Raw genomic sequence first — 14,226 nt, forward strand, 5'->3', positions numbered from 1 at the left:
GTGGCAACCACTTGATGTGACCCTTTCATGTCAATGTTTCTCTCTTTTTCCCTCCCTCCCACTCTATCTGAACAAAAAATGGAAAAATGTCCTTGGGTGAGGATAAAAATATATATATATTTTATATATCTTTATATATATATATAAAGAATAGTCAGCAACCTGCAAAGTCTTATGCTGAGCAAAATAAGCCAGTCAGAGAAAAACAAGTACCACATGATCTCACTTACTTATGGAATATCATGAACAAAATAAGCTGTCAATCAAAACAGATCCGGAAACATGGAAGTAGGGGACAGACAACCCTCAGGGGCCGGGAAGAGGTAAACCAAAGAGCATATACGCAGAACCAATGGACACAGAGAATAGTTTGGGGAAAGCAGAAGTGGGGTGGGAGCAAGGAGAAGGGGGTCAATGAGGGAGAAAAGGGGGGACATTCGTAATACTTGCAACAATAAAGGTTTAAAAAATGGCCATCAAGCCCTGGCTGGTGTGGCTCAGTTGGTTGGGCATTGTCCGCCGCATGGAAGGATTGCTGGTTCAATTCCCGGTCAGGGCCATGCCCAGGTTTTGGGCTCAATCCCTGGTAGGGGGCATGCAGAGGGCAGCCGATCAATGTTGCACTCTCTCTCTAAAAATACAATTTTAAATAATCTTAAAAAGGAAAAAAGAATGGCCACCAAGTAAAGAGAATTTTTCCCACGTAGGCCGCGGAATCACATTTTATAATGCCCCAAACAGAATAGTGCTGGAGTCCTAACCAAACAGAAATACAATGAAAGGAAGCTAGCTTCTTTGAATTTACAGAAACGGGGGTTGTTTTTGTGGTCTGTACTGGATATATTCCAGCTCTATATCACAACACAAAATTTCCCATTTCCTCAAAGCTAAATGCCCAGGCATCACTTAAACAGCCCGGTAAACAGAAGTCAACCGGGCACAACTCAGTAACTACAGTTGAACTAACTGATGGTTGTAAGTCAGCCAGCAGCTGAAGAACTGTATTGCTAGCAAACATGCAGATAACTTCTAATATACTGAGGTCTTGCAAGGGTTAAGAAGTTATTTGTAAAGAAGAAAGTACATTCAATTAATGGAGAAATTACAATATATGTCATCACCTTAACCCTACAGTGTTATGTTAATGGACTTTGGAAAGATGCGTAGGCAGGCTGTTGAAGCTTTAGGACTGTTGCCCTGATGTAAGGAAATGCAGTTATTAAACCACCAGAAATGATCCAGATTTTAACTTTAGGTGTTTTGGTTTTTTTTAGTATAGAATTTAGTTTACATATTGTCAGTCCTGTATTAACATTATCATCGTGTATTAGCTTGAGAGCTAAATTTCTTCTCTCATAATACAAACTAATATAATAAAAGGACAAGAATTTCGTCAGAATATGGCAGATGGGGAACTTTTCTCTTCATAATCAATGTTACAAAGACTTTTGGGTTATGCACTTAGTATGCATTTATTCCATCAAGTAAATACTATTCTGACTGCCTGTATCATATGATATTCCTTCCATAAAGTCCATTTCTGAAGCTCCGGTTTTCTTCTCTGGGTTCTCATAGAACTAGATGTAGCCTCTTCATAGCATTCATTGGTATTTGCTTAAGTGTTCCCTTTCAGTTGACGGCGAGCATTTAAAGAAGAGAAAAGCTGTATCTTGATAGATTCGGGACGGCCACAGCACTGCTGTCTTCAGTATGGACCCTGGGTTCAAGGGTCAGCTGTCACACCTTAATTTTCTTATCAGTAAGAACATAATTACTAATACAATGTTTATTAAACATGTTGTATTGATACATTTTTTAAAAAGGCTATAGAATAGAGCCTAACTCAAAGTTCCTCATTCCATGACATTGGACATAATATTTTTTCGTTAACTACTGACATTCATATAGTAACTTTTACCCAAACAATTCAGGACAGCATATCACTAAGTGATGAGTAGAAATCTTAATGTTTAAAAATGGATAAAAATAAAAACAACCCAAAATTCAACTGAGTGTATTTTTAAAATCTTACTGGCTTTATTTAATGATTCATGAATTAGGCAGCATTCCATCTGGTAGACAGAGAGGAGCTCAGAGGAGCTATACAAAATGAAAGACTTTCATGGGCCAAAGGCATTGGGAACAAGAAAGTTGCACCAGCAAAAAAGCAGATTGGTTGTGGGAAGGTCATTTTCCTTTAGGGGACAGCAGGGGTCTATCAGGCCTGATTAAATGATTTGTTTGACCAGTTGAAGATTCCATTTCTTGGAAAGGCCAAAACTATAATTAAATTTCAGTGTGGTGACATGAGGCTTAGCATGAGTGACTCCATATTGGCCTGTTGTCTTGTTTTTAACTGAACAAACTAAATGATACAATTAAAATATGTAAAACAATATAAAAGAGCCCTGGCCGGTTTGGCTCAGCAATTAGAGCGTCAGCCCATGGACCAATGAGTCGTGGGTTCGATTCTAGTCAAGGGCACATACCTTTGGTTGCGATTCGTCCCTGGCCCTGGTTGGGGTCACACAGGAGGCAACCAGTCAATGTGTTCCTTTCGCGTTGATGTCTCTCTCTCACTCTCTCTTCCTCTCTTTCCCTCCCACTCTATCTGAAAATGAAAAAATGTCCTCAAGTGAGGATAAAAAAATAAAACAATATAAAAGAACCCTAAAATAAAATTAATTAATTATATCCTGAGAACAACCCAGTCCAGCATTTACCTTGGCAAAGGAGTAAATTTCTGAGCCCTAATACATCCTACATTATTTCAGTTTAAGTTATTAAGTACCTAGACCAGCAGTTCTCAACCTGTGGGTCGTGACCCCTTTGGGGGTCGAATGACCCTTTCACAGGGGTCACCTAAGATCATCGGAAAACACATATTTCCAGTGGTCTTAGGAACTGAGACAGCGCTCCTCTATCCGTCTCCAGGCGGGTCCGCCCACATGCAGATACGCACACATACAACATGAGGAGATGTATTAAAGGGTCGTGGCATTGGGAAGGTTGAGAACCACTGACCTAGTTGATGTCACAGAGCAGTTAGAGAAGACACATTCCCTTTGAGGTGGCACAGTCTAAGACAGAGATAGTAAAACGCAATGTGAGGTTCCGTGCATAAAATGATGTATAAAGCACTACAGGAACACAGGCGAGGCCGCAGTTGTATTTCGTTGGTATAAGAGTGTTACTGGAAAGGGGACCTGGCTCTGAGCCAGCCTGCCTAGGGCCAGCCAGTAGTGTGTGAGTTCTTGACTTCATGCAGGAAAAATTTCACAACACGAGTCCAGGTGACTATGAGGGAACACTTATAAAAGCTGGACACAGTAAAACAGGACTTAGCATAGAAGCAACAGGAGAGCCTAGGCTGGGCTGCCCCAGCTGTCAGGGAAGACAGAAACGGGGGCCTTGGGATCAGGTTCAAGGGTTTGCCTGGGATGAGATGCTGCTGCCCACTGCTCCCCTGGTTGGAAGCCTGGTAGGGTCCATTAGAGTTCAGGAAATTTGAGCCTTTGGGGGAAGAAGGGAAAGGAAATGGTGGGGTTGCTCCCCAGAGGGAGTGTGCGGAGTCCTTTGTCTTGAGGCTTTTCTCTCTCTCTTGCAGGTGGGAATCTTGGGGGAGGTCTCAGGGGAGGGGTTCAGGAGGATATTCATCAGTTTTCCAGGTGTGCTCCTTCAGGGTGGTGGTCCTCACTGATGGTCAGTGTCAGGGCAGGGGTCATTAGTCATTGCTGGTCCTGGCATCGCTCACCCTGTTTTGCTGCTTTTCTGGGTCTGGAGCTGAAATACAGCTGAGGCCTAGATGTTATCTCTAGGAAGGTGACCTTCTGTATCTGCTGTAAATTGCTCTGCCAGTTTGTTCAGCCATCAGACTCGGTTTCCCTATTCCACTTGTCCTGGCTCACTGGCCTGTCTCAAAAGGAGGGAAAGAAGTTAAAGGAGAGTTACTAAGGGGAGGAGACATGGTGATTTTTAAAACCAGGCCTAAAAGGGGTGGGAGCCTGCCAGAGAAAACAAAGGTGGGAAGGGCATTCAGGTGAAGGAAACATGAAATATACACTCAAATTCCTGAAGACAATTAGGAAGACAGAGAAGCCAAACCATTGCAAAGAATGCTCCAAGGAAAGGGCTCCTCTGGGAAAAAAGGCCAAGTTACAGAGAAGGGGTATTATTTGCTCCGTAAAACCGATTTTCTAGAATCCGTGAGATTAACTAGCCATCTTTTGTGGATAAATAATTTCAAATACAAGAACAATAAAGAAAATTAGCTTTATTTATGTAAATTAGAAAAATTGATTGTAGTGTTAGAATTTGTCAAACGCTTTCATTCTGAGCAATTTACAAGAGTATTTATATACAAACATAATAAAATAGAGTACATCACATGGCTCTTGCTTGACTCAAGTGTTTTCTCAATTCTGAACACGCCCCTATCACTTCGGTTTTTAATATTTAACAGGGAAATGTTTTGTTTTGAGATAGTGCTTGATTCACAGAGTATAACACTGAAGTGGAAGGAGAGTCAATGATCACCAACAGTTAAAAAATATTTTTCAACCAATATGACTTTATCATTAGATCTTTTTCTATATTAAAATATGTTTCATGTTAAAAAAACATACTTGTATTACTGATGATCTAAATTTGTACTAAATTTGACATTTATATAAACCCATGGTTGATCTAAATATAGATATGAATCTATATTAAACTCATTGGTATGAATGTTTGTCACAAATGAAAATGAACAAAATTGTTAGGAATAGAGGTAACAGAAAATCCATTTGAAAAATTGAAGTAAAGATGCCCTCTTCCATTTAAAATGAGTAAAATTTCTATTTTCTGAACCCAATACAAACACAATCAAATGATGGTGAAAATCCATGATATTTATAGACAGCAAATCACACTGTAGGGCTGTAATTTGTACTATTATATATTGAATAATCCTAAACCAAGTTTCCTAAATAACTTTCCAATTATTCACATTGAGAAATCCAAGAAAGTTTAATACAACTGCTGAAGGAGGCAGAATTTGAAGTTAGTAATTGGGATACAATATAAATGCAGATAATTTATAATAGAGTCTAATCTGTCTGTCATAGAATTAAGTGTACCATGTCTATGGACTGTCAGAAGAAATCCATTCCATTTTTTAAAGCAGTGGATTGTTTAGGAAGGTCAGTCTATTCTTTAGCACTTTCTTGAAATTCCTGGCAAGAATTCTGACAGAGCTGTGTAGTTCTATTAAATGGCAGGGAAAAAACCCACAAAACAACAACAAAAAAAGACCCACACACAAAAAAAGTTAGGTTGCTGTTACTTTGAAAAGTCACAGCTATTTAAATTAAAACAATCAACCGGACCTCCAAGTGCACTTGTGTCTAAAATGTCACTTTTGTCCCCAAACAGAAGGAAATAATCAAGTACTATATTAAGGTGCTTATTAGTAAACAAAGTTAACATCAGAGGAAATTGGTCTTCAATTGGATGCTTGAATTCTTCCCAGGGTGCTTAGTATGTTTCGCTGTTGGTATTCCGACTTTGACACTTTCTTGATTGCCTTTTACAGCAGCCTCAAGGCGGGCTTTCAGGGCTGGGGAAGAAGCCACTACGCTTCTGAACACTGAGGAATACCGAGGCCCAATCTGCATGAGATTTTGCAGAGCAAAGTCATGTAAATTTCTCATTATGGAAGTTGCTGAGCCCAGAGCACTCTCGTCCAAAAGGAAGGAAATGAGAATGGGCAGAAGACAGGCCACCAGCTGAGAGCCTGGAAAGTGAACACATAAAGTAAGCCCTAGATTCAAGAATATAAATGTTGTATTCATTGACATTCTTACACAGAATTGTAAACATACTTGATCTACACACATTTTTCCCCCCCACTTAAGGGGAAAACAATTCTTCCCATCTCCTCCCCCTAACTGCTCTACTTGGGATTAACCTAACTCTGCCTTTCAATGAATATGGAAATATAATATTAAGTAACTCTTATATTTAAAAATTTATTCATTTAACAAATATATTAATGTTTTCCATTTTAAACAACACTGAGTTTCTGGTTTTGGACAGATTCTGATCCGGTACGAGTTGGTGCTGACACTTACGGTGCTGTTCTTCAGCAACAGTCACCAGTGCTTCCAAGACCCTTATGCCTTCTTGAAAGATCTGAAGCTCGGTCGTGTCTTCAGGCTTTTTCTTGTCTATTTCCTGTAGTTTTTCCACGATAGAGGATACGAGAGAGTAAATGTAAGGGTAGGAAACAGCTGGATTCGGATACTGAAAAATGGAAAGTAGGAGCTGATAGGTCTTGATTTGTACCTAATCAGGCAAGACACAAAAACAGTATGAAATGTAAATATAAATTTACATTAAAATGTATATTTTAAAAAATCTCTAGAAAGGTATTTCAGTGTATCTCTAATTTATCTTTAATTCTGGAAGTCCAGGTGATACCGGGAATTCGAACCTGCACGCTGACAACAGGGCTGACCCCTGGCCCGGGAACAGAGGACGTGGGTACAGGAGGGCAGGTTAACCTGACTTCCCTGCTGTGTGCTTAATTTTTCTTCTTTTCTCTAGTTCCCATTTTCTCTAGTTCCCCCTCATATGCCCCTCTATAATCTAATACCAAAATTAAACCAAAACACACACAACCTTGAAAAATATTTTGGAGATTTCAGAAAATGTTTTAGACAAAAATCACATCTTTAAAATCCAAATGCCATGGTCTTAAGGTTTTAAGGAACCATGTCTGGACCATATTCTGTGTCACCACAATCAGCGCCATCATTTTGAAACTGCTACTAAAAGCTCCTGCAAGGCTGTAGGCAGCCAACAGAACAGAAGAGAGGACGACTCTCCATCAAACACAGCAGGTCCTCAAACAATGTCATTTGTTATAATGTTGATGAGATACCTTAGGAACTTAACTCTTGTTTATATCAATTAGCCTATGGTAAAATTGGTTTATTTATTTTTTATTTAAAAATTTGTTGATTTGGGAGAGAGAGAGAAGAGGGGAGGGAGAGAGAGAACGTATCAATCTATTGTTCTACTTATTTATGCATTCATTGATTGATTCTTGTATGTGCTCTGACCAGGGGCTGAACCTGAGACCTTACTGTACCTGGACAAACCTAACGAACTGAGCAACCTGGCCAGGGCAAAATTGGTTTCTTTCATGTGCCATTTTTTTTTCTTTTTCTTTTTTATAATCCTCACCTGAGGACAGTTTTTTTGCATTTATCTTCAGATAGAGCAGGAGGGAGAGAGGGGGGAAGAGTGAGAGAGATACACTGAGTAGTTGCCACCCACACGACCCCAACTGGGGCAGGGACAAACTGCAACCGAGGTACATGCCCTTTGTGGGAACCGAACCCGGGACACTCTGGTCCGCAGGTTGACGCTCTAACCGCTAAGCAAAACCGGCCAGGGGTAGGTGTCACTTTTTTTTTTTATCCTCACCTGAGCATATTTTTCCATTATTTTGTTCAGATAGAGTGGGAGGGAGCGAAAGGATGAGAGGGAGGGAGAGAAACATTGACGTGAAAGGGTCACATTGAGTGGCTGCCACCTGCACAACCCAACCAGGGCCGGGGACAAACTGCAACCTAGCCCTGGCCAGTTTGGCTCAGCAGTTAGAGTGTTGGCCTGTTGTCCAGAGAGACCCAGGTTTGGTTCCCGCTAAGGGCATGTACCTTGGTTGCAGTTTGTCTCCGGCCCTGGTTGGGTCATGAGGGTGGCAGCCACTCGATGTGTCCCTTTCACAACGATGTTTCTCTCTCTCTCCCTCCCGCTCTATCTGAGCAAAAAATGAAAAAATGTCCTCGTGTGAGGATAAAAAAAACCCTGCAACCAAGGTACGTGGCCTTAGCGGGAACCGAACCTGGGTCTCTCTGGACCGCAGGCCGATGCTCTAACCGCTGAGCCAAACCGGCCAGGGTGTGTCACTTTTTTAAAAAGTTGCAGACCCTATCAGCAATGTTAAGTGAGGACTTACTGTATATAAGTCATCCTTTATTCAATACATTGTGATGGTGTTTGGACAAAAAATTTTTTTCTGAGAGAAAATATGGTTCCTATATTTTAGGAGTAGAAATGTTTGTGATCATGTGCTACAAACTCATTGTGTAGCATATAAAGGAATAGGAAATTAATTCAGCAAATGAAGGTACCATAACGCAATGGGATCAACTTGTGTGTACTGTTTTTGGAACGGGTCCCATTATTTCACAATCATATACTAAAGGCATGTGCTGGAAGTCCTGGCTCAGTTGGTTAGAGCGTCGTCCGGATGTGCCAAGGTTGTGGGTTCAATCTCTGGTCAGGGAACATACAAGAATCAACCAAGCAATGACTGCATAAATAAGCAGAACAACAAATCGATCTCTCTCCACCCACCACTCCCTTCTTCTCTAAAATCAATCAAGCAATAAAAATAAATAATAAAGGCATGTGTTGGAGCCTTTTTTCTTTTTAAAAAAATTTTTTAAAAAGAAAATCCACTATAATAATTTATAATGTATCTTACTAAATGTTCCTTGAAAAATTTTAGCCATATCAATTTTAAGATGGCCCTATTTCAAACTTAATTTCCTATATCTTTCTCAAACTATGCTCTATCCTCAGGGCCAAAGAATAAGACCATTATTATCTGGAAATGTCACCCCAAGAATATGTTACCCCAAACCTAAAAATAAAAATTTTAGTCTGATACTTATTAGAGTTAACAAAAATCACAAAGAAAACTTTGGCAAAAGCCTAATGATATTCCTGTTAAAACATCTCTCTGCTAAAGACACTTACCATAGGATCTTTAATCTCAAGAGTAACCTTAAATTTCTCAATACAGCGTTTTTGAAGGCATGGGATGATAGTTACTTCTGGACTGGTAGACAAAATAAATACTGTAATAGCAGTGAGAAGACTGACTTCATCAAGTTCTTGATGTGTTCCATCTACTAAAGAGAAAAATGATCTCTGAGAAACAGATCCTAACGTTGCCATCTTAACTGTCTGATTGACTTGAAGACTCCTGGCAAATGTAGGTTTAAAAATGTGCACTGTAATTCTAGAGTCAAGAATTACCAAAGTAAGTATAATCTTCATAAGGTAAAGACATCAGTAAGTACATATACGTATTTACTAGGAATATACAGTTACTAGTTGTGTGACCTTGGATACCTAACCCTGTCTTCAGCTTTCTCATCGGTAAAATGGGAGTAACAACAGTACTTACATTTATAAGGTTAAATGAGTAAATCCATGGAAAGCATTAAAATAATATGTGGCACATATAATACTCAATGTATATTAGCCATTATATTATCATTTTTACTGTGGAGCAATAAAGAAATGCTTGAACAATTGTTTTTATCTTTGCTAAGTTTAAAGTATTCATATTTTGATAATACATGTGTCAAGTGAAAATACCATAGCACTTTGCTACATACACCCTTTCTTCATATTAGAGAAACAACTAGAAAACACCTGCATAGGCCATGGTGGGGGTCGACAAAGTAATAATCTTCCTTCCACCTTCTAAATTCTTCTGGCAGGGCTAATAAATTAATAGATGCAGATCAACAGGGGAAAATAAAATTTTAATTCCTGTGCATAGAGAATGTACATTAAGCATGAAAATTCCAAATACTGAGGCAAAACTGGGTAGACATGACATTTTGGACAAAGGGAAATGGGGGGGGGGGTGTTGGGATCTTAGATTACAAAAGTGAGAATGAGCCATTTATAGGAAATTTGTGTGTTTTTTTAAAAATATTATTTTTCTTTTCTTTATTGATTATAGAAAGAAAAGGAGAGAGAGAGAGAAACATTGACGAGAGAGAACATCAAGTGGCTGTCTCCCGCATGCCCCCTACTGGGGATCGGGCCCACAACCCAGGCATGTGCCCTGACTGGGGACAGAACTGGAGACCTCTTAGTGCATGGGTCAGTGCTCAACCACTGAGCCACACCTACTGGGCAGCAATTTGTTTCTTAATAACCAACTTAAAGGCAGAGCTTTTGTTTTCCTTCACCACCAATCATTTAAAGAAATTTTCTACTAGATGTAATTATTTCCCAAAGTCAAACTCTCATTAAATAATTTTAATGAACCTGCGGTGAAAAAGTCAATATTATTTGAAAAGAAGCGGCAAATTCAACTCATTAATGTGTACAAGAACAGACTACTACTTTTGAAAAACAGGCGTGTATATATATGGGGTTGGGGGGAGAGGAAGGGAGAAAGTTTGCTTAACATTCATTCCACAAATATTTAAAAAACTTTACCATGTGCCAGCACTCTTTTTGGCACTGAGATACAATTTAAAGGACTTCCGGTCAAGATGGCGGGTAGGTAAACGCGGTATCGCGTCCTCCCACAACCACATCAAAGTTACAACTAAACTACAGAACAACCATCATTCAAAACCGCCTGAAATCAAGCTGAATGGAAGTCCTGCAACTACAGAATTAAAGCAGCAGCCACATCCAGACTGGTAGGAGGGGTAGAGGCTGCGGGCTGGTCCCACACCCACGTGTGGCGGATAAAAATCAGGAGGACACCTCGGCTGGGAAGGTCCTCGCTGAGGACTGAGGGGTCCCTGTCCCACACCAGACGCCCAGCTCAGGGTTCCAGTACCAGGAAGAGAATCCCCGTAACTTCTGGCTGGAAAAACCAGCGGGAACTGAGGCTCAGGGAAGCTGAGGCGGCTGGAGCCCCAGGCAGCTCCTTAAAGGGCCCGCGCACGGACTTATCGGACTTGCTCCTTCTAGGCTCGGAGGGGAGGCAGCTCGAGGGGCACCAGAGACATACAGGAAAGAAATAGCTGTTTGGCATTGGAGCGAGGGCTGGAGAGGGGGCTTTCTCTGGGACAGACATGCTGTCAGAGGCCTTTGTTCCTTTGGTGAGCCCTTCCCTGGGGTGGCAGACAGCCGCCATATCTGGGACTCCAGCAACCTGGCTCTCACTGGTAGCCCCGCCCTGGTGATTCCCTGAGGCCCCGCCCCACCCAACTTTCAGGCCCACCCAAGCTGTTGCCAGTTGCTTAACCATAGGATTGGCCTGTCTTGGATCCTGCTTCAGGATTTCCTAAATTCTTTCAAACAAGCAGCATCTGGTCTCAGATAGCCCCATACCTCTCGTTAAGTAATACACAGAAACAAGCACAGAAAGGCAGCCAAAATGAGGTGACAAAGAAACAGGTCCCAAATGAAAAAACAGAACAGAACTCCAGGAAAAGAACTAAGTGAAATGGAGATAAGCAAACAGATGCTGAGTTAAAAATACTCCTTATAAGGATACTCAATAAACTTAGTGAGGGCCTCAAGAGCATTAAAAAAGACCAGTCAGAAATGAAGGAGGCATTAACTGAAATAAAGAATAATTTACACAGATTTAATAGTAGAGTAGGTAAAGCCAAGAAGCAAACCATTGATTTGGAATACAAGGAAGCAAAAAACACCCAATCAGAACAGCAAAAAGAAGAAATAATCCAAAAAAATGAGGATAGTGTAAGGAGCCTCTGGGACAACTTCAAGCGTGCCAACATTTGCATCTTGGAGATGCCAGAAGGAGAAGAGAGAGAACAAGAAGTTGAAAACCTATTTGAAACAATAATGGCAGAAAACTTTCCTAACTTGGTGAAGGAAACAGACATACAAGTCCAGGAAGCACAAAGAGTCTCAAACAAGATAAACCCCAAGAAGCCCACACTAAGACACATCATCATCAAAATGCAAAAGGTTCAAGACAAAGAGAGAATCTTAAAAGCAGCAAGAGAAAAGCAGTTAGTCACTCACAAGGGAGTTCCCATAAGACTTCCAGCTGATTTCTCAAAAGAAACTTTGCAGGCCAGAAGGGAGTGGCAAGAAATATTCAGAGTGATGAAAAGCAAGAACCTACAACCAAGATTACTCTATCCTGCAGAGCTGTCATTTAGAATCGATGGCCATTTGAAGACTTTCCCAGACAAGAAAAAGTTAAAGGAGTTCATCACCACCAAACTGTTATTATATGAAATGTTGAAGGGTCTTTTTGAAAAAAAAGATAAAATATATAAACATACAAAATGGCAATGAATACATATCTATTGGCAATAGAATCTACAAACAAAATGAACAGGCAGAACAGAAACATTTTCATAGATAGAACATTCTGTTGGTTGCCAGATGGGAGGGGGGTTAGGGGAATGCGTGAAAAAGGTGAAGGGATTAAGAACAAATTGGTTGCTAGACTGACAAACCTCAAAGAGAAGGGGGTGGGGGGTGGGAAGAAATAAACCAAAGAACTTACATGCATAACCAATGGACACAGACAACAGTGGGGGAAAAGGCGGGAGGGGAGTGGGAGTGGGGAGGAGGGGGGTCAATGGGGGAAAAATGAGGAACATCTGTAATACATTCAACAATAAAGATAAAAAAATAAAAAATAATAATAAATAGATACAATTTAAAGAGAAAATATACCACATACCAGGAAGCAAATAAAAAATTTAATTTCAGCTAGTCATGAGGGTATAAATATAAAAAACATGGAAATAATACAAAGCAATCCAGGAGATGCTATATTGGGTGGTCAGAGACAGCCTTAAGGATATTGATATCTGAGCTGAGACTTGAGGGGCAGTAGCAAAAGCAAAATATTACAGATTGAGATTCTTTTATAAAAATAACTTGAATATGCCCTGGCCAGTTTGGCTCAGTGGTTGAGCATTGGCCTGCAGACCAGAGAGTCCCGGGTTCGGTTCCCACTAGGGGCACATACCACAAGAAAAAAAAAAAAACAACCTTGAATAATTGTAAGGTAAAATAGGTACATGGTCAACACTTGAAATTATGACAGCATTACTGTAAGTACTTTATATATATTAAGTATTTAATCCTCACATCGACGCCATGAGGTAGGCACTCTTATTTCTCCTATTTTATGGATGAGAGACTGAGAACAGAAATTCAGTCATTTGCCCAAGTCACACAATTAGTAAGGACTGACAGTATGAGTCCGGAGAGCAAACTGTTAATCATGATGCTATACTGCTCCCCACAGTCAAGTTATTTTCAGTCATTTACAACAACTTGAAACTACAGCATAGCCAGCTAGACCGTTTAATGAAAATGTCTTATTTTCAGTAAGATAAAATTGTTCTGGGTTCCTCCTCCCATTTCTTCTACAATTCCCTTATTCCCCAAACCCTGCCCAAATTCCCTTACAGCCACGCCTCACTTAAGGACAGGGATATGTTCTGAGAAATGTGTCAGGAGATTTCATCGTTGTGCAAACATCACATGGTGCACTTACACAAACCCCGATGGTCGAGCCTACTACACACCTAGGCTGGATGACACTGCCTATTGCTCCTAGGCTACAAACTGTACAGCACCTTATGGTGCTGAATACTGTAAGCAACTGTAACACAATGACAAGTATTTGTGTATCTAAACGTAGAAAAGATACAGAAAAATTCTATATAAAAGACAGTGTGTGTGCCCGGGTGGGGCACTGGAGGGTCGGGGGGGGGGGGGGGGGGCTGCTGAGGGAGAAACCTTTGGAGGGAGAGTAGATGTCAGGAGGAGGAGCGGGGAGGGAGGGAGGAAGAGAAGGGGAGAGAAAGGGAGAGCAGAGATCAGAGACCCAGAGAGGGAAAGCTTGCTAGGAGACAATGAAAGGAAGAGAGGAGCAGGGCTGGGAGGAAGGATGAGAGGAAATGGAGGAAAGGGAAGTGAGTTTGCGAGAGGAGCAGGAATGAGAGGAAAGAGAGACAAAGAGAACTGGAAAGAAGGGAAGTGAGTTTGTGAGTCAGGGGCAGGCAGGGGTGGGTGTGGTGGCCACCCCTTTCCCCAGCCTGCTCCTCTTGATCCCTGGCCAACTTCTGGCTCCAGCTTCTGGTGGACAACAGCATACTGAGCCAGTCTTGTGTATTTAACTAAACCACCCGGAGCAAATTCAACATTAAATTCAGTAAATTCAACATTATAGTCTGTTCCAACTTTCCTTTTAACGTCACAAACCAACTTTTTACTTATAATCTTATGGAACCACCACTGTATTGTGGTCTGTCAGTGATGGAAATATGGTTATGCAGTGCATGGCTAGATTCCCATTCTCTTAAAATTTTTTTTTCAATTACAGCCCATTCTTTTATTCAGGATAGATACAAGTTTCCTTTAACATTAGCCCCAAGGAGAGGCCCATGTGGTAAGGAAGTGAGGCCTCTG

At 40.8% G+C, this 14,226-nt stretch overlaps 1 protein-coding gene across 7 annotated transcripts in view; it reads right to left on the bottom strand.

The window, feature by feature from the left end:
• Window positions 1–5,025: 5,025 nt before the first annotated feature.
• The window catches only part of HEATR5A (HEAT repeat containing 5A), a 125,345-nt gene continuing 116,144 nt past the window's right edge, over window positions 5,026–14,226 (bottom strand). For 2 of the 7 annotated variants that reach the window (XM_036258953.1, XM_036258945.1), the window contains 3 exons: window positions 8,815–8,969; window positions 6,114–6,327; window positions 5,026–5,776 (listed from right to left, as the gene is read on the bottom strand). In XM_036258953.1, coding sequence (XP_036114846.1) covers window positions 5,469–5,776; window positions 6,114–6,327; window positions 8,815–8,969 — 677 coding nt within the window. In that variant the 3' untranslated portion in view covers window positions 5,026–5,468. Of the gene's footprint in view, window positions 5,777–6,113; window positions 6,328–8,814; window positions 8,970–14,226 lie in introns of those variants that run through there. The other 5 variants (XM_036258918.1, XM_036258910.1, XM_036258927.1 and 2 more) reach the window with 4 other exon arrangements.

This window comes from Molossus molossus, unplaced genomic scaffold, assembly GCF_014108415.1.
Source record: "Molossus molossus isolate mMolMol1 unplaced genomic scaffold, mMolMol1.p scaffold_m16_p_1, whole genome shotgun sequence".
Taxonomy (NCBI): Eukaryota; Metazoa; Chordata; class Mammalia; order Chiroptera; family Molossidae; genus Molossus; species Molossus molossus.